Genomic DNA, 19,366 nt, shown 5'->3' with positions numbered 1-19,366 from the left:
TAGCATAGTTGCCTCAGTATAGGGAGTTTAGTTGCCCCAGTATGGCTAGTATAGTTACCCCAGTGTAGCTAGTATAGTGCCCCAGTATAGCTAGTATTGTGACCAGTATAGCTAGTATAGTCCCAGTATGGGTCGGTAGTGCCCCAGGATGGCTAGTATAGTGCCCAGCATGGCTAGTATAGTGCCCCAGCATGGCTAGTATAGTGCCCAGCATGGCTAGTATAGTGCCCAGCATGGCTAGTATAGTGCCCAGCATGGCTAGTATAGTGCCCAGCTATAGCTAGTATAGTGCCCAGCATGGCTAGTATAGTGCCCAGCTATAGCTAGTATAGTGCCCAGCATGGCTAGTATAGTGCCCAGCATGGCTAGTATAGTGCCCAGCATGGCTAGTATAGTGCCCAGCTATAGCTAGTATAGTGCCCAGTATCTGTAGGTGGTGCCGCCGCTTCTGTTACCTTATGTGTGGGCGGGCGGGCGGCCGCTTCCGGATTCCCCCATGCGCTGCTCTCCTTCATGCATGATGAAGTACCATCTCCTCCTATAACAGCAGCGCGTCTTGCGTCTGCTGTAAGGAGGGTAGGAGGCGGGGCAGCGGCTTCCTGTAGCAGCGATATGCATCGCCGCTACCATAGGAACCGCTACCCCGCCTCCTTCCCTCCTTACAGCAGACGCAAGACGCGCTGCTGTTATAGGAGGAGATAGTACTTCATGAAGGAGAGCGGCGCATGTGGGAATCCGGGAGCGGCCGCCCGCTCATAAAGTAACAGAAGCGGCGGCCGCGGGTGGGAGGGACAAGATGACAGACCCGCCGCGGCCCAGCTGGAAACTGCCAACGGACCAGCAGTGGGCCGCGGCCCGGTGGTTGGGGACCCCTGCTCTAGGTTGCAGTGAAGGTTTATGCTGGGCAGCCGCTGCCATACTTCCGAGTTTATTTGGCGGGGGCTGCTGCCACCTCTTTCCCTATGCTGCGGACACCTATGACAACAATTCACTAAAGCTATTACCACACTGAAAAGTAAAATTATCGACTACTGTCAAATACCTCACACAGCACATGTAGAATGTCAATTCACAAAGATCAGAGAAGTCAGTAAAGCAAGTAAATTGCTCGGTATTTTAAGACCTATCTGGACTTGCCGTTAATTAACATTTACCATGCAATAGCACTGATAGACAAGGCAGACAGCAGACAGCCAATAGGAAGCGCCTCCTGGTCCCTGCTGCTCACACATTTGATCCGATACCCTGGCCAATGAGACATCACAAAAAAAAAATCCAAGTGCAGAAGAAGGAGTCATTGAGGCTAGGTTCATAGCGGGACGTTGCGTTGTGATGCGATGAAAGTCACAACGCAGCATTACAACGCAACACACACAAAAAGGTGGTAACGCACAAATAATGCTGCATTACCGTCACATACAGTAGGTACAGTAAAGCATACAGGCAATGAAAAGTATGCTTTCCTGTACCTGCTAACGTGTGCGTCTAGAGGTAACGCACTGCAAGCAGTGAGTTACCATAATGCAACATTTACAATGTGTCTTTAACGTCGCTCTGTGAACGCCGCATACGGTTAACAATGCAGTGTGGTAACCTGTGTTATAAGATTTTATTAACGCAGGACAATAACGTCCCACCTTGAACGTTGCCTGAAACAGGCTTTTATGTATCCCTTTAGCTGTGCAGATCTCTATAATGATACGCTGAAGTGAGACCTCTTGTGGCTGCATGCACATCTATCACAGGGATACAAGTGGCATTTTACTTTACAGGACTGACACTAATGGCACATGCAGAGAGAAGAAGCTCAGCTGGCTGCCTGAAACTCTACAGCTGGTGAGACATACCGAGCAGGAGATGAAGCATCATTTTTTGGTAATTTACATACTTTTAAAGAGAACCTAAATTGAAAATAAAAAGTCTAAATAAACATAAACATGTCATACTTACCTCCTGTGTAGTCTACTCCTCAATCTCTTTCTCCTCTCCTGCACCCTGTTTGTCCACTGTGATCAATGGAATTCTCTGTCTTCCATTTTGAAAATGGCCATTAGCCCATAACAGCTTCCTGGTCAGCACACTGTTAAAGGAGTTCTGTGGGGGCTGCTGCAGATAAAAACAGACACTTACCTGGGGCTTCTATTAGCCCCCTGTAGCAGTAATGTCCCACGCCATCCTCCTCCGGTCTGCCATTCTCTGTCGCCGGCCTGCTCGCTCCCGCTCGCGTCATCGGAAGCTTACTGCGCAGGCGCAGTACAAGAAAACTTCGCACTGCACCTGCGCAGTAAGCTCCCGATGATGCGAACGGGAGCGCACATTATTCGTCTGACATGAATAATAGCCCGGTGGCGGGGAACGGCAGATAGGAGGAGGATGGCGTGGGACACGACAACTACAGGGTGCTGATAAAAGCCCAAGGTAAGTGTCTGTTTTTATCTGCAGCAGCCCCCACAGAACCCCTTTAAACTGTAATATCACCCACTTGAGCCATAGGGAAACATGGACATTACCTTGTACATTCAGTTGTAACTGACAGCTGCTGCTGATATATAACTGACAGCAACTAGTATATTTCAGTTCTGACAAAATATTGTCAGAACTGGAAGGGATCACTGTAAGAAGAAAATGGTGAGCTTCTGAGAGGAACTGACAGTGAGGTTAGTATGTAATATTCATTTGCAGCTACATCATGTGTTTATTTTAAATAATTTTACTCGTTTCAGGTTCCCTTTAATACACGTGAGGAAATCTTAGTGAATTTTAAATTAAAAAGTGTGGAATACCAAAAGCAGTATTTTACCATTTTTTTCCCTAACAGCCCTTAGCGAATTGACCCCAAAGTGTTATCACAAAAAAAATTAAAAGTTAAAAACAAGGTCCCCGGTATCCAAGACAGGCAGGGATTGTGTTCTCTACCAGCCTAAAATGAACTCTAACCTGCCCCCCGTAGATGAAATGTAGAGCGCAGCGGAAACAACGTACAAATCCTCTGGTAAGTCATTTCCGCTGCTGTGCAACCTTAGAATGTATTTAAATGAGATGGTGCACACCAGCGGTTTGAGGTTTTTAGCAAACCGCAAACGTGCCTCCTGTTGCACGTTTGCAGTTTGCAGAAGCGTTCCTGCCTCAATGTAAAGTATAGGAAAAATGCAAACTGCTCTGGAAAACGCTAGATCAGATCGGTTTTCCAGGCGTTTTTGTTACAGAAGCTGTTCAGTAACAGCTTTTACTGTAACAATATTTGTAATCTGCTACACTAAAACGCTCCCAAAAACACTAGACATGTTTAGAAAACGTCTCTAAACATGCCTAGAATCGCTCTGAAATCTGCTCCAAAAACCGCTAGCATTTTGAGGATCTGCAAGCTGTTTTGGTGTGCACTGGGCCTTAGAAAGGAACGCCCCCATTCACGCCACAAGGCATGCTGGTAGGTTGAAACTGCCAGATGTCTGAGTACCAGATAACCAAGACCTTACTGGATTTGTGGTCATAGCAACACTGAAGATTGTTTTGCCAAGATACCTGAGATGTGGTATATTGCCAGGGTTGGCCAGCTATTGCCTAAAGATCCAAGACTAACCATTCTGCTAAATGTAGATATCGAAAGAAGACACAGCACTCAGAAGCTGTAGTAGCAAACAAGCTGTATTGGAGTAGATGATACACTACATGTTTCAGGCAGAGCCCTTCCTTCAGGACACCTGAGGAAGGGCTCTGCCCGAAACATGTAGTGTATCGTCTACTCCAATACAGCTTGTTTGCTACTACAGCTTCTGAGTGCCGTGTCTTCTTTTGATATCTACTTGTGGTTTTGCAGGGGTGGTGTACCTGCATGACACTGAGCACCGGTTGGCCGATTTGTTATCGGTTATACCTAAAGGTGAGGAGTCCTTCTACTGTTGCTGATACATTCTGCTAAATGTAGAGTTTTTTCTTTCCACGTATGCTCATTGATTACTTATTGCTCTGTCTTTTTATTGCTTTTGAGACCATGAAATCTACTAGCACAGTTGGGAGGTATGAAACAGGCAAGTAGAAGAACTTGGCGTCCCATCCAGCAGAGTAGCGTGTCATTGGGTGGACGGCGGTAAGAGCGTGCTCCATGCAGTCTGTTACCAGGTGAAGTTTGTTGCTGGCCTTGGAAGTGCCATAAGTAACTGAACAACAGTCTGTGAAGAAACAACACATTTTTAATTATCTGAATATCTTATGGTTTCCATTTGTGTTAGAAACTGTACCTCTAGGTTAACATGGACTTACATGTCAAGAAATACTGGCCTTAGTGGCAGTGGCGTAGCTAAGGAGCCATGGGCCCCAATGCAAGTTTTACAATGCACTCTATACATAACAATTGATATGACGCACCAAAACCTGCCAATGGCAACTGCAGTGTCAGAAGAGCAAGAAGGGGATGGGGAACAGTTTGTTAATGATAATAACCACTATTCAAAGTATCTATAGAAGCGATTATTATGAGCACAGGACCAATAGAGAGCTAATACTGCAGTTGAGGGAAGGCCCCTCAGGGCCCCTCTGGCCCAAGGGCCCCGATGTGGTCGCAACCTCTATACCCTCTATTGCTACGCCCCCGCTTAGTGGAAATGAAGCTTAGAATTTAGGGTTTATCTTACAAAAGTAATCTCCCCAGCAGGGCAGTGCTTCCATAGGGGCAATCTAGGCAATTGCCCAGGGCCCCGGAGCAAGCTTCCCGCAAAAAACTAACAGTGGTCCCCCGGGGGAAATGTAAACGTTTTGGAAGCTTGCAATAAACAATGCAGAGTTAATCATTAACTCCTTGCGAACTAGCAGTCTCTGGCCCTTTAAGGACCAGAGACTGTTGGTACCAGAAAACAGCGCTAACTGACAAATCGCCGCACATACCCGCCACTCTCACTGGTCACGACGCTCTCCCATCAACTCAGGCCCTTCTCTCGCTATGACAGCAGAGCTGTGTGATCCGGTCAGTAGCCGCTTTCATTGGCTCCTGACGCTGTCCATCAATGTAAGTCAATGTGATTGGCTCACAGTGATCACGCGGTCAGGAGCCAATGAAAGCGCCTCCTGACTTGCTAACAGAGCTCTGCCATGTTATAGACGGCAGGGCGAGTATACTGCAGCGGGTGCAGAGCAGTGGTAGCTGCGGAAGTGTGCGGCAGGGAAGGAGAAATCTACGTCCTTTCAAAGCCGCGAAGCCACCTGCAGGACATTGATTTCTACCAATGCAGCCAGAAGCAGTTAAAAGTACTACCTGAATCAATGTTTGATGGTTTGATGTCTGAAATGTGTATGTTATGAAAATAGCCAAATGCTACATACACACTTGAAAGATAAATGAAAGATCATAGACTAATTTTACCCCCTTCCATGTAGTATGAGCGCCATACCTACACAGTCTATTCTATTGAGCTGAACTCCCCATCAGATAGAAATCTTTGCAGGATGCTGCACACAAAGATGCTGCACAAAAGATCATTATCTGCAAAAGATCTGTTCCTGCAAAAGATCCATTCCTGCAAAATGCATTCATAGTCTATGATATCTGCAGATCCTCATACACACCTTGTTTAACAGACCTTCATCTGCAGACAGGGCCGGCCCGCTCATGAGGCGGGGTGAAACTTTTGCCTCAGGTGGCAAATTTCTAGGGGTGGCATCCGCCCCTCGGAGGGTGCGGGGAGCCGGCCGCCCAGCTGGAGGGGTAGCGGGCAGGACGGGGGTATTGGGCCTAGCGGCGGGGAGGGGGGTCGGACCCCCCCCTCCCTCGCCTGGGTCCCCGTCCTCCGCTCCCCTCCAGCCTTAAATACATCAGAACTTGCGCAACTCGTAAGAGGCAGTGGGCGGGGAGGACTCACCTCTTCCTCGATCCAGCGTGCACTCCACTGACGTCACTTCCTGCACGCCGCTCACTGTATTGTAAATGGACGGCGCTGCAGGAAGGGACGTCAGTGGAGCGCACGCTGGATCGAGCGAGGAAGAGGTGAGTCCTCCCCGCCCACTGCCTCTTACGAGTTGCGCTAGTTCTGATGTATTTAAGGCTGGAGGGGAGCGGAGGACGGGGACCCAGGCGAGGGAGGGGGGGGTCCGACCCCCCTCCCCGCCGCTAGGCCCAATACCCCCGCCCTGCCCGCTACCCCTCCAGCTCGGGGGGGGGGGGGGCGGCAGCAATAAATTTTTTTTAAATTTGCCTCAGGCGGCAAAAAGTCTAGGGCCGGCCCTGTCTGCAGATCAGACAATCATCTGCAGATCTGAAGATCCTGGTGGATCTGATCTGTAGATGAATGTCTGTTAAACAAGGTGTGTATGAGGATCTGCAGATATCATAGTCTATGAATGCATTTTGCAAGAACAGATCTTTTGCAGATACTGATCTTTTGAATGTGCACAGCATCTTTGTGTGCAGCATCTTGCAAAGATTTCTATCTGATGGGGAGTTCAGCTCAATAGAATAGACTGTGTAGGTATGGCTCTCATACTACATGGAAGGGGTTAAAATTGGTCTGTGATCTTTCATTTTCCAAAGACTATAGTCTGATGTGTGTATGTGCATACACACATGGAGACACAAGGGGGCAGAGGTGGCACTTGTGGTGTCTGCTCTCGAAGAACTGACGATGCTGGTGCTCTTTAGAACACCAATTTTCTTGCTGCTGCACACACACGCAACAGAAGGTGGTAATTGAACACCCGGAGGGCCTTTGTTCGGGGACATGGCTTCATGCGGGTGCAGTGCTTCATGCATGGGCATAGTGCACCCCAGGACCAATGGCACACCAGGCAATTGCCTGTAATGCCTTTGTATAACCACTTGAGGACCACAGTCTTTTCGCCCCTTAAAGGGGTTCTTCCGCGAATGAGGAAAAAAAATCAAAATGGTTTATGCATAATCTATTAAAAATCCTTCTAAAATAGTGTGAAAAGTTTTTTTAAAAAATGAATGGTTTCACCAATACAACATGTAATGTATACAGTGACGGCTGAGGTGACTGTGAGGCTAATCCATTTGTTAGGGGTGGTTTTTTTGTTACTGTCATTTCACAAGCTGCTCCCTACCTAGTTTTCATTGCTGTAATGCAGGGCTATGATGAAGTGCTGTGCAATGGCAGTTACAGCTGAATAACGGCTGTGCTGCTCTGTAGTTTCTGCTTGTACTTCCTTACAGAGCTGACCCCCCTCCCCCCCCCTCTCTGTACTGTACTGTACTGAACTGTAGCTCAGGCAGCTAACTTGCCGTGCAATGGATAGGAAGTCCTCTGCACAGACGCTGAAGTCTGGTTGCCCGGCAACGAGGTAAACACGTGATTTGCTCCGAAGAGCTGCCCGACCTCTGCCTACAGGGAGAGGCGGGGGGAGGGGGGTCAGCTCTGTGAGGAAGTACAAGCAGAAACTACAGAGCAGCACAGCCGTTATTTTAATAGCTGTAACTGCCATTGCACAGCACTTCATCATAGCCCTGCATTACAGCAATGAAAACTAGGTAGGGAGCAGCTTATGAAGTGAAAGTAACAAAAAAAACACCCCTAACAAATGGATTAGCCTCACAGTCCCGTCAGCCGTCACTGTATACATTACATGTTGTATTGGTGAAACCATTCATTTTTTTGAAAACATTTTCACACTATTTTAGAAGGATTTTTAATAGAACATGCATAAACCATTTTGATTTTTTTTCCTCATTCGCGGAAGAACCCCTTTAAGGACCAGAGCCTTTTTCTCCATTCAGACCACTGCAGCTTTCACGGTTTATTGCTCGGTCATACAACCTACCACCTAAAGGAATTTTACCTCCTTTTCTTGTCACTAATACAGCTTTCTTTTGCTGCTATTTGATTGCTGCTGCGAGTTTTAGTTTTTATTATATTCATCAAAAAAGACATGAATTTTGGCAAAAAATGACTTTTTTAACTTGCTGTGCTGACATTTTTCAAATAAAGTAAAATTTCCTATACATTTGAGCGCGAAAGTTATTCTGCTACATGTCTTTGATAAAAAAAAAAAACATTCAGTGTATATTTATTGGATTGGGTAAAAGTTATAGCGTTTACAAACTATGGTGCCAAAAGTGAATTTTCCCATTTTCAAGCATCTCTGACTTTCCTGCGCCCCTGTCAGGTTTCATGAGGGGCTAAAATTCCAGGATAGTACAAATACCCCCCAAATGACCCCATTTTGGAAAGAAGACATCCCAAAGTATTCAGTGAGAGGCATGGTGAGTTCATAGAAGATTTCATTTTTTGTCACAAGTTAGCGGAAAATGACACTTTCTGACAAAAAAAAGAAAAAAAAAAAGTTTCCATTTCTTCTAACTTGCGACAAAAAAAAATGAAATCTGCCACAGACTCACTATGCTCCTCTCTGAATACCTTGAAGTGTCTACTTTCCAAAATGGGGTCATTTGTGGGGTGTGTTCACTGTCCTGGCATTTTGGGGGGTGCCTAATTGTAAGCACCCCTGTAAAGCCTAAAGATGCTCATTGGACTTTTGGCCCCTTAGCGCAGTTAGGCTGCAAAAAAGTGCCACACATGTGGTATTGCCGTACTCAGGAGAAGTAGTATAATGTGTTTTGGGGTGTATTTTTACACATACCCATGCTGGGTGGGAGAAATATCTCCGTAAATGACAATTGTTTAATTTTTTTTACACACAATTGTCTATTTATAGAGATATTTCTCCCACTCAGCATGGGTATGTGGAAAAATACACCCCAAAACACATTATACTACTTCTCCTGAGTACGGCGATACCACATGTGTGGCACTTTTTTGCACCCTAACTGCGCTAAGGGGCCCAAAGTTCAATGAGTACCTTTAGGATTTCACAGGTCATTTTGAGAAATTTCGTTTCAAGACTACTCCTCACGGTTTAGGGCCCCTAAAATGCCAGGACAGTATAGGAAGCCCACAAATTACCCCATTTTAGAAAGAAGACACCCCAAGGTATTCCGTTAGGAGGATGGTGAGTTCACAGAAGATTTTTTTTTTTGTCACAAGTTAGCGGAAATTGATTTTAATTGTTTTTTTTTCACAAAGTGTCATTTTCCGCTAACTTGTGACAAAAAATAAAATCTTCTATGAACTCACCATACTCCTAACGGAATACCTTGGGGTGTCTTCTTTCTAAAATGGGGTCATTTGTGGGGTTCCTATACTGCCCTGGCATTTTAGGGGCCCTAAACCGTGAGGAGTAGTCTTGAAACCAAATGTCGCAAAATGACCTGTGAAATCCTAAAGGTACTCATTGGACTTTGGGCCTCTTAGCGCACTTAGGGTGCAAAAAAGTGCCACACATGTGGTACCGCCGTACTCAGGAGAAGTAGTATAATGTGTTTTGGGGTGTATTTTTACACATACCCATGCTGGGTGGGAGAAATATCTCTGTAAATGACAATTGTTTGATTTTTTTTACACACAATTGTCCATTTACAGAGAGATTTCTCCCACCCAGCATGGGTATGTGTAAAAATACACCCCAAAACACAATATACTACTTCTTCTGAGTACGGCGATACCACATGTGTGACACTTTTTTGCAACCTAGGTGCGCTAAGGGGCCTAACGTCCTATTCACAGGTCATTTTGAGGCATTTGGATTCTAGACTACTGCTCACGGTTTAGGGCCCCTAAAATGCCAGGGCAGTATAGGAACCCCACAAGTGACCCCATTTTAGAAAGAAGACACCCCAAGGTATTCTGTTAGGAGTATGGTGAGTTCATAGAAGATTTTTTTTTTTGTCACAAGTTAGCGGAAAATGACACTTTGTGGAAAAAAAACAATACATATCAATTTCCGCTAACTTGTGACAAAAAATAAAATCTTCTATGAACTCATCATACACCTAACAGAATACCTTGGGGTGTCTTCTTTCTAAAATGGGGTCACTTGTGGGGTTCCTATACTGCCCTGGCATTTTAGGGGCCCTAAACCGTGAGGAGTAGTCTTGAACCCAAATGTTTCAAAATGACCTGTGAAATCCTAAAGGTACTCATTGGACTTTGGGCCCCTTAGCACAGTTAGACTGCAAAAAAGTGTCACACATGTGGTATCGCCGTACTCAGAAGAAGTAGTATAATGTGTTTTGTGGTGTATTTTTACATATAACCATGCTGGGTGGGAGAAATATCTCTGTAAATGACACATTTTTGATTTTTTTTACACACAATTGTCCATTTACAGAGAGATTTCTCCCACCCAGCATGGGTATGTGTAAAAATACACCACAAAACACATTATACTACTTCTCCTGAGTAGGACGATATGACATGTGTGACACTTTTTTGCAGCCTAGGTGCGCTAAGGGGCCCAATGTCCTATTCACAGGTCATTTTGAGGCATTTGTTTTCTAGACTACTCCTCACGGTTTAGGGCCCCTAAAATGCCAGGGCAGTATAGGAACCCCACAAGTGACCCCATTTTAGAAAGAAGACACCCCAAGGTATTCCGTTAGGGGTATGGTGAGTTCATAGAAGATTTTATTTTTTGTCACAAGTTAGTGAAAAATGACACTTTGTGAAAAAAACAATAAAAATCCAATTTCCGCTAACTTTTGTGGGGTTCCTATACTGCCCTGGCATTTTACGGGCCCAAAACTGTGAGTAGTCTGGAAACCAAATTTCTCAAAATGACTGTTCAGGGGTATAAGCATCTGCAAATTTTGATGACAGGTGGTCTATGAGGGGGCAAATTTTGTGGAACCGGTCATAAGCAGGGTGGCCTCTTAGATGACAGGATGTTTTGGGCCTGATCTGATGGATAGGAGTGCTAGGGGGGTGACAGGAGGTGATTGATGGGTGTCTCAGGGGGCGGTTAGAGGGGAAAATAGATGCAATCAATGCACTGGGGAGGTGATCGGAAGGGGGTCTGAGGGGGATCTGAGGGTTGGGCCGAGTGATCAGGAGCCCACACAGGGCAAATTAGGGCCTGATCTGATGGGTAGGTGTGCTAGGGGGTGACAGGAGGTGATTGATGGGTGTCTCAAGGTGTGATTAGAGGGGGAAATAGATGCAAGCAATGCACTAGCGAGGTGATCAGGGCTGGGGTCTGAGGACGTTCTGAGGTGTGGGCGGGTGATTGGGTGCCCGCAAGGGGCAGATTAGGGTCTAATCTGATGGGTAACCGTGACAGGTGGTGATAGGGGGTGATTGATGGGTAATCAGGGGGTGATTGATAGGTGATTGACAGGTGATCAGTGGGTTATTACAGGGAATAACAGATGTAAATATTGCACTGGCGAATTGATAAGGGGGGGGGGTCTGAGGGCAATCTGAGCGTGTGGGCGGGTGATTGGGTGCCCGCAAGGGGCAGATTAGGGTCTAATCTGATGGGTAACAGTGACAGGTGGTGATAGGGGGTGATTGATGGGTAATTAGTGGGTGTTTAGAGGAGAGAAGAGATGTATACACTGCACTTGGGAGGTGATCTGATGTCGGATCTGCGGGCGATCTATTGGTGTGGGTGGGTGATCAGATTGCCCGCAAGGGGCAGGTTAGGGGCTGATTGATGGGTGGCAGTGACAGGGGGTGATTGATGGGTGGCAGTGACAGGGGGTGATTGATAGGTGATTGACAGGTGATCAGTGGGTTATTACAGGGAATAACAGATGTAAATATTGCACTGGCGAATTGATAAGGGGGGGGGGGGGGGTCTGAGGGCAATCTGAGCGTGTGGGCGGGTGATTGGGTGCCCGCAAGGGGCAGATTAGGGTCTAATCTGATGGGTAACAGTGACAGGTGGTGATAGGGGGTGATTGATGGGTAATTAGTGGGTGTTTAGAGGAGAGAAGAGATGTATACACTGCACTTGGGAGGTGATCTGATGTCGGATCTGCGGGCGATCTATTGGTGTGGGTGGGTGATCAGATTGCCCGCAAGGGGCAGGTTAGGGGCTGATTGATTGGTGGCAGTGACAGGGGGTGATTGATGGGTGGCAGTGACAGGGGGTGATTGATAGGTGATTGACAGGTGATCAGTGGGTTATTACAGGGAATAACAGATGTAAATATTGCACTGGCGAATTGATAAGGGGGGGTCTGAGGGCAATCTGAGCGTGTGGGCGGGTGATTGGGTGCCCGCAAGGGGTAGATTAGGGTCTAATCTGATGGGTAACAGTGACAGGTGGTGATAGGGGGTGATTGATGGGTGATTGATCGGTAATTAGTGGGTGTTTAGAGGAGAGAAGAGATGTAAACACTGCACTTGGGAGGTGATCTGATGTCGGATCTGCGGGCGATCTATTGGTGTGGGTGGGTGATCAGATTGCCCGCAAGGGGCAGGTTAGGGGCTGATTGATGGGTAGCAGTGACAGGGGGTGATTGACGGGTGATTGACGGGTGATTGACGGGTGATTGACAGGTGATCAGGGGGGATAGATGCATATAGTACTCGGGGGGGGGGGGATCTGGGGGGGGGGTCTGGGGAGAATCTGAGGGGTGGGGGGGTGATCAGGAGGGGGCAGTGGGCAGGGGGGGGGATAAAAAAAAAATAGCGTTGACAGATAGTGACAGGGAGTGATTGATGGGTGATTAGGGGGGTGATTGTGTGCAAACAGTGGTCTGGGGGGTGGGCAGGGGGGGGTCTGAGGGGTGCTGTGGGCTATCAGGGGGCAGGGGGGGGGGGAAATCAGTGTGCTTGGGTGCAGACTAGGGTGGCTGCAGCCTGCCCTGGTGGTCCCTGGGACACTGGGACCACCAGGGCAGGAGGCAGCCAGTATAATAGGCTTTGTATACATTACAAAGCCTATTATACAATGTGTCAGCGGCGATCCGGGTGCTAGTAACCCGCCGGCGCTTCCGAATGGCCGGCGGGTTACTACGAGCGGTGGGCGGAGCGAGTCCCCGGCGGCTGATCGCGTCACGAATGACGCGATCGCCGCATAGCCACTCCCGCAGCCGCCCCCGCCGATGGGCGTATTGCGGTCGTTTGGGCCCGGATTTTGCCGCCGCCCATCGGCTGGGGGCGGTCCTCAAGTGGTTAAATATGACCCTGAGTGTAACTAAAGATTATAAAATATATACTCTGGGTGGGTCTTGTGATTTGTAGTTATGCTTCTGACTTACAATTATCAAAGTGTTGCCGGCCATAGCTCTTTCGGACTTCTTCTGATGCATTTTCCCAAAGGTTGGTTATTGTTTTTATTAGAAGGTCAGGATCACTCATTTGCGTTTTGAAGTATCCTGGTTCTATTATGCTGACTTTCACACCAAATGAGATCATTTCTCTCCTAAAAGACAGAGCAAAAAGGCTAAGGAACAGAGGAAAAACTTTAACTCAACCTATGTTTGAAAACGTTATACTTTCCCAATAACTGACACATGTTCAGAAATAAAAATGAATGTGACACATATTTCATTTTTTCTTACACAACATTGAATAAGCTTAGAATTGTGAAACAAGGGGCCTGATGTCACCTGCAAATACTAGTAGTAGTAATAGTAGTAGTAGTAGTACCAGTACTAATGCCAGCAGAGAACAGTGCATTGTGCAATTAGCGTGATCCGCTGTACAAGGAGAAGAATGTGAGGGTTGCTATAACATGCATTAAGCAACTATCATAGCGAGTTACCATACCAATGCCCATGTTACCCATGTACTGTGAGTAGCACTAATTGCTCAATGTGCAATACTCTGCTGGTGTTAGTACCGGTAATATTGCCGCATGCTCCCTGTGAATGGCAATATTACTGTAGGTTTGTGCACATCAGGCCCAAGATGTGTAATCTGTGTTAGGTGCAGTCATGTTATATCACTCTGTGGAGATGCAGTGTCATGAAGATAATTACTTGTATTGCATAAAACTCCTCACTGGTATAATTACAGTGATAAACATTTTCCGCTATTTGGTTTCTTGGCCCATATGCAATTCACTTTTTCTCCTGAGTTTTCTCCTAGAAGTTAATTTTTCATATTCAATTTAAAATAACTTTTTAGCACTTTGCAATGGAAAAAGTACCAAAAAGTAGGTGGAAAGCCACTGTCAAAATTATTTTGAGTATTTCCTCGCTTGTTGGTAGTTTAAAAAACATTTTATTTACAAGGTGAAAATATCACCTAGCAGAAAACGCAAGTGAATTGCATATGGCCCCTTGTCTCAAAGAATAAATCAGGTTGGGGTCACCTGTCCAGCTCCAGTACCGAGTGCTAGCAAGCACCTGGCTGGTACAGCAGACAGCGCCTGTCAGCTGCCTAATTGAAAAAGGTCTTAAAGGACACACGGAGTGAGTAAAAAAAATCTATCTTTATTTACCTGGGGCATCTCCCAGCCCCTACAAGTCACGTGTGCCCCTCGCCGCAGCTCCGGTCTTCCTCCGTCTCTCTCTGGCAGCCACTGAATATCGCAGACCCTCAGATGGGTCGGGCTCTTCTGCACATGCCTACTGTATGCACCTGCATCACCAAGAGCATACTGTACCTGGGCAGTATGCTCCCGATGACGCTGGCGCATTCGTAGAAAAATCTGAAGCCGCGGCGAGGGACACACGTGACTTTTTAGGGGCTGGAAGAAGCCCCAGGTAAGTAGGTACTGCTCAATGTAGCAGAGCTCCATGGCTGTGGGCTCTGAATTCCCTGATGAATACCAATGTACATGGGAAATGGGTGGTTAATAAAGCTTGGCAATGTGGCACTTTCTTGGGATGATTAATTAGCATCTTACAGCAAGGCCTCCAAAGTGGCACATTTAATTTCTGTTCATTATTTACCCTTTCAGTCTAAGGAGAACTGAGAGAGTCATCTCTCCAGTTATCTTTCAGATGAGAAAGGTAGTGGCAATTCTGTGAGTCACTGACGATTCTGGAAACAACTTTGCTGACTTTAATGCACTTAAAATCACAATGTAAACTCAATGGCTGCGCACAAATGATTACTGCAAACAAGTCTCTATTATCTGCATCAGGTAGAATCCTGTAAACAGACAGTCCAACACTGTCAATCCTGTAAACAGACAGTCCAACACTTCTTCCTAAGTTCCAGGCTGCTTTGCCTCTGATCACCTTCGGCGAGATATCACCACCACCACACCATTCACAGTGGGCACTCACCGCTATTTTATGACCCTCTGCTAGCGGTGCACTGAGGGTGCACTGAGGCACTAAATCCGTTACTACAGACCTCCTGTTGTCCCCAATTTTGCCTGATGAAGCGGGCTTGACCTGCAAAATGCGTTGCATTTTTGCTTGGGGTACCGTATAATAAATGTGCTAATTTATATGAAAAACAGGATCTCTTGTCTGCTTTTGGGAGGCAAGCCCACCACTTCCTCCAAGCATTTTTAAAGGTTTTAATGAGTTTTTATCCTGCTGGCGCCTCTGTTCCACACTCATTTACACTGTGTCCACTCTTGGTGGAGGGGAGTGATACCCCCTTTCTTGTTTCATTTCTACAGAGAGCGACTTCTTAGCCCTGAGTGAGGACAGGCCTAATCTCCTCACCTGCCTTTATAGTGGTTGCCTGACTGGTAACCCATGTTTGTGAGTATATTCTCACTTAATCATTTAACCAATAATCCTAACATACTGCACCATATTGGGCTCTCGGTTTTCTCTTTTATACTCTGCTAGCGGTGAGTGCCCACTGTGAGGGGTGTGGTGGTGGTGATATCTCACCGAAGGTGATCAGAGGCAAAGCAGCCTGGAACTTAGGAAAAAGTGTTGGACTGTCTGTTTACAGGATTGACAGTGTTGGACTGTCTGTTTACAGGATTCTACCTGATGCTGATAATAGAGACTTGTTTGCAGTAATCATTTGTGCGCAGCCATTGAGTTTACATTGTGATTTTATCTATTTAAAGGGGCAGCGCACCACCATTGTCACCCATATATATATTATATATCAGCGCGGTTTTGTATTGTATTGGTTAATGCACTTAAAGTCAGTAAAATTGGTGTTCGCAGACAGCACAAGGCAATTTTGCTGGTACTAAAGCCAGAAGAATGACGTGTGTTGTGCACTTAGCTACAGCAATGTGTGCCCAGTTGATACTTGTGAAGGATTGCGGAATGGCCGCCGCGTGCTCTGACGGCGTGGCGGCTACTTCCGCGTCCAGTCCGGCGGTTTACGTGCGGCGACATGTGTCTGATGTAGTACAGCCTTCCTGTGCACATAGGCTGAGGAATACACGCGCGCGCGGAGAGACAGAAGCTTTATGGGAAGCAGAGAGGGATCAGCTGACTCCCTTGGTCAGCTGATCTCAGGATGTATGCGGATTGGTTGCAGGGGACGGGGCGGCGCTGATCAGCGCTGCACTATATAACCACTCGTCCCTCAGTCTCACGTTGTCTGCCGTTGCGAATGCTATATGTGTTGGCACACAGACCTCAGTCAGATCCCACAGTGTGTTGTAACCAGGAGGACCTGGGAATTCACACTGAGCTAGATTATTCTCGCTTTGTTATGTTATGCTATAGACTAGTTCCAGGGTGTTGTGACTACGGACCTCACACCCAAGCCTAGGATACTGTGTCAATGCTATGTTATGCTATAGACTAGTTCCAGGGTGTTGTGACTACGGACCTCACACCCAAGCCTAGGATACTGTGTCAATGCTATGTTATGCTATAGACTAGTTCCAGGGTGTTGTGACTACGGACCTCACACCCAAGCCTAGGATACTGTGTCATTACTGTGTTATGCTATAGACTAGTTCCAGGGTGTTGTGACTACGGACCTCACACCCGAGACTAGCACTGTGTACTTGTATTACTTTAGCCCGCTTCCAGGGTATAGAGAGCTAGTATCTCATATGCAGTTAGAGCAAGTCTGTTCATCTTAGCAGCAGGGCATCCTGCAACCAAGCCTAGGCCCCTCTCCTAGGGAGCCTTTAGGCTATAGGGATTCACCCACAGTCTGGGGTGAATTCCCTTCTTCTCCTAACCTCCAGCTCCTCTGGTGGTCTTTACTCAAAGTGTTACTGTTACACCAAACACTCATATCTCAGGTGTCCAGAGGTTAGACATACCTGGATTATTTAGAAAGACAAGAATGAGAAACCGAGAGCCAAATCTGGTGTAGTATTTTTGGAAGGTTGAGAATATATTGTAATAAAAGTTATACTCACAAGTCAGGGTTACCACACAGGCAACCACTGATAAGGCAGGTGGGGAGAATTATAACCTGACCCCAATCAGGTCTAAAAAGTCGCTCTCTATAGATAGGAAAAATGGGGATACACCCCTCCACTAAGGGTGGACTAAGATCTGGAGTAATGGGAGTAATAGATGCGCCAAACAAGTATAAAATAGATAAAAAAACGTCTAAAAGGAGGGAAATGGGTGGATTCACCTCCCCCAAATATGTAAATGACCAGGCTGATATAGCCGTAAGATTTGTAATTCTATTTATTAAAACAATTCTCCAATAATGATGCAACGCATTTCACGGGCAAACATCCCGCTTCATCAGGCAGTATAACAAGGAGAACACTGAAGAACAGAATCAAGGGGGTGGAGAACAGAATCAAGGGGGTGGAGAACAAGACAAAAAGGAAAAAAAGTGGGAGATGGGGAGGAAAGGAGAAAACACAAAAATGAAAAAATCACACCCGGTGCACAGCTTGTCAGTTTGTAAACACTACAAACAATTTCTGTTCCGAAACTACCAACACTACATTTACGATTAAACAAAATATAAGCTGCATTTCCCAAAATATAATATATCTCATAACATGCCCCTGTAAATTACAATATGTAGGACGTAGTACACAGGTAGCGAGAGACAGAATTGGACAACACAAAAGGAATGTCCTTAAACAGTATCCTTTACATAGCGTCTCGAGACACTTCAGCACCCATCACAGTGGTGACCCCCAATACCTAAGCGTCACATTTATAGACCGTATACAAGCACCAAATATTTCTGAGGTCATTCGGACCAGAGAGATGTACTGGATTCAAGTATTGAGAACCCTCGCTCCAGAGGGGCTCAATGAAGTATTAGAAAAAATATATTAGAAAAATTATATTTAATCAATACGTGCTCACAGAGCTCATTTTTATAGTCCTGTCTTTTATCCTTTTTAAACTTTGCCTTTTTTATGTAATTACATGTTCTAATATTGATGCATGCACTGGATTTATTTATTCATTTATTAATATTCATTTCTTTCTTTTTTCTTAACTTTGTTGGTAATGTCTATTGTTTGCAGAGAATGTTGATACATAATTATGGGAATGTGGCTAGTACACAAATGAGGTTATGACCAAGGAGCTATATATTTTTTTCCCATTGATTTTCTCTAGTTAATAAAGGTCATTGATTTTCTCTAGTTAATAAAGGTCAGTGTTAATGACATCCTATACCATTAGATGGCAGTAGAGCCCCACATTTGATAAAACCAGCAAACATGTAAAATACTAGAAATATTTGAATAACTGATTTAATTTCTTTTATGTATATACATTAACATAGACACAAACGTTTGGGTTTCTATTGATTGAATGTGTACGTTGATTAAGATACAAGCATTTGGCTGACACACACGGCGCAGCGCTGCTAGGGCTGCGCATGCGCCGTTTTCTCCCCTCGACACGGCCTCCCTTGTTTGGGCGGATGCGGCGTCATATACGCATCCGCCCGAGCACGTACGCATGAATGGTGCGACATTGCCGTCACATCTGGTCACCATGACCCATTGGCACCATACGTACCTTCTGATGCATGCGGCTGCAGCCACATCATTTCCGCTTCCGGCCTCAGCGCCCGCTCGATCAGATGTTTGGCGCCACTTCCCACTATAAGAAGCGGACGAGCGATCCCCCAGCCTTATAGAGGCGCTCTGGCCACAGATTGACGGACATATGGTAAGCTACAAAGGTTTTCATTTCATTACACATGCCGCCGCGCATGGGAGCCTATCTATGTATGTATATTGTTTATTTATGTATGTATATAATATATATGATAGATGATGGGCACAATTGTACTTGTTGAATCACATTACAGAGACTGGAATAGGGGATTTGGGAGCCATACATATGCATGGTTGTACACATGTGTGTATGTATATATATATATATATATATATATATATATATATATATATATATATATATATATATATATATATATATATATATATATATATGTATATGTGTGGTCGAGATATATGTGTGAGTTAGAGCTACAGTGGTTGGATCTAATAGGTATAAGAATCCATAGAATATTGTGAAAACTTTAAAAAGACATCATTTATGATGCTGACTGTTTCATAATATGAACATTTCTGTTAATGCACTGAGCACCTTCTGGATTATTGGTGATTCTGCAGATCATCCATAATCTGGTGTATATCTGCATTACTGGTGATTCTGCAGATCACCAATAATCAGATTCTCTCTCTACGTATTGACACCAATCGTTACAATACTTATGTAAAAGATTAG

General features: G+C 45.6%; 1 protein-coding gene across 1 annotated transcript in view; it reads right to left on the bottom strand.

The window, feature by feature from the left end:
- Window positions 1-3,950: 3,950 nt before the first annotated feature.
- LOC137545835 (17-beta-hydroxysteroid dehydrogenase type 6-like) overlaps window positions 3,951-19,366 on the bottom strand; it is a 29,439-nt gene continuing 14,023 nt past the window's right edge. Inside the window, exons 3-4 of the mRNA XM_068267519.1 lie at window positions 13,049-13,212; window positions 3,951-4,169 (exon numbers count right to left, since the gene is read on the bottom strand). Coding sequence (XP_068123620.1) covers window positions 3,955-4,169; window positions 13,049-13,212 — 379 coding nt within the window. The 3' untranslated portion in view covers window positions 3,951-3,954. The remainder of the gene's footprint in view (window positions 4,170-13,048; window positions 13,213-19,366) is intronic.

This window comes from Hyperolius riggenbachi, chromosome 2 (genome assembly GCF_040937935.1).
Source record: "Hyperolius riggenbachi isolate aHypRig1 chromosome 2, aHypRig1.pri, whole genome shotgun sequence".
Classification (NCBI taxonomy): Eukaryota; Metazoa; Chordata; class Amphibia; order Anura; family Hyperoliidae; genus Hyperolius; species Hyperolius riggenbachi.
Note: the sequence above shows the minus strand (reverse complement) of the source record. Positions and strands in the feature narration are given on the sequence as shown.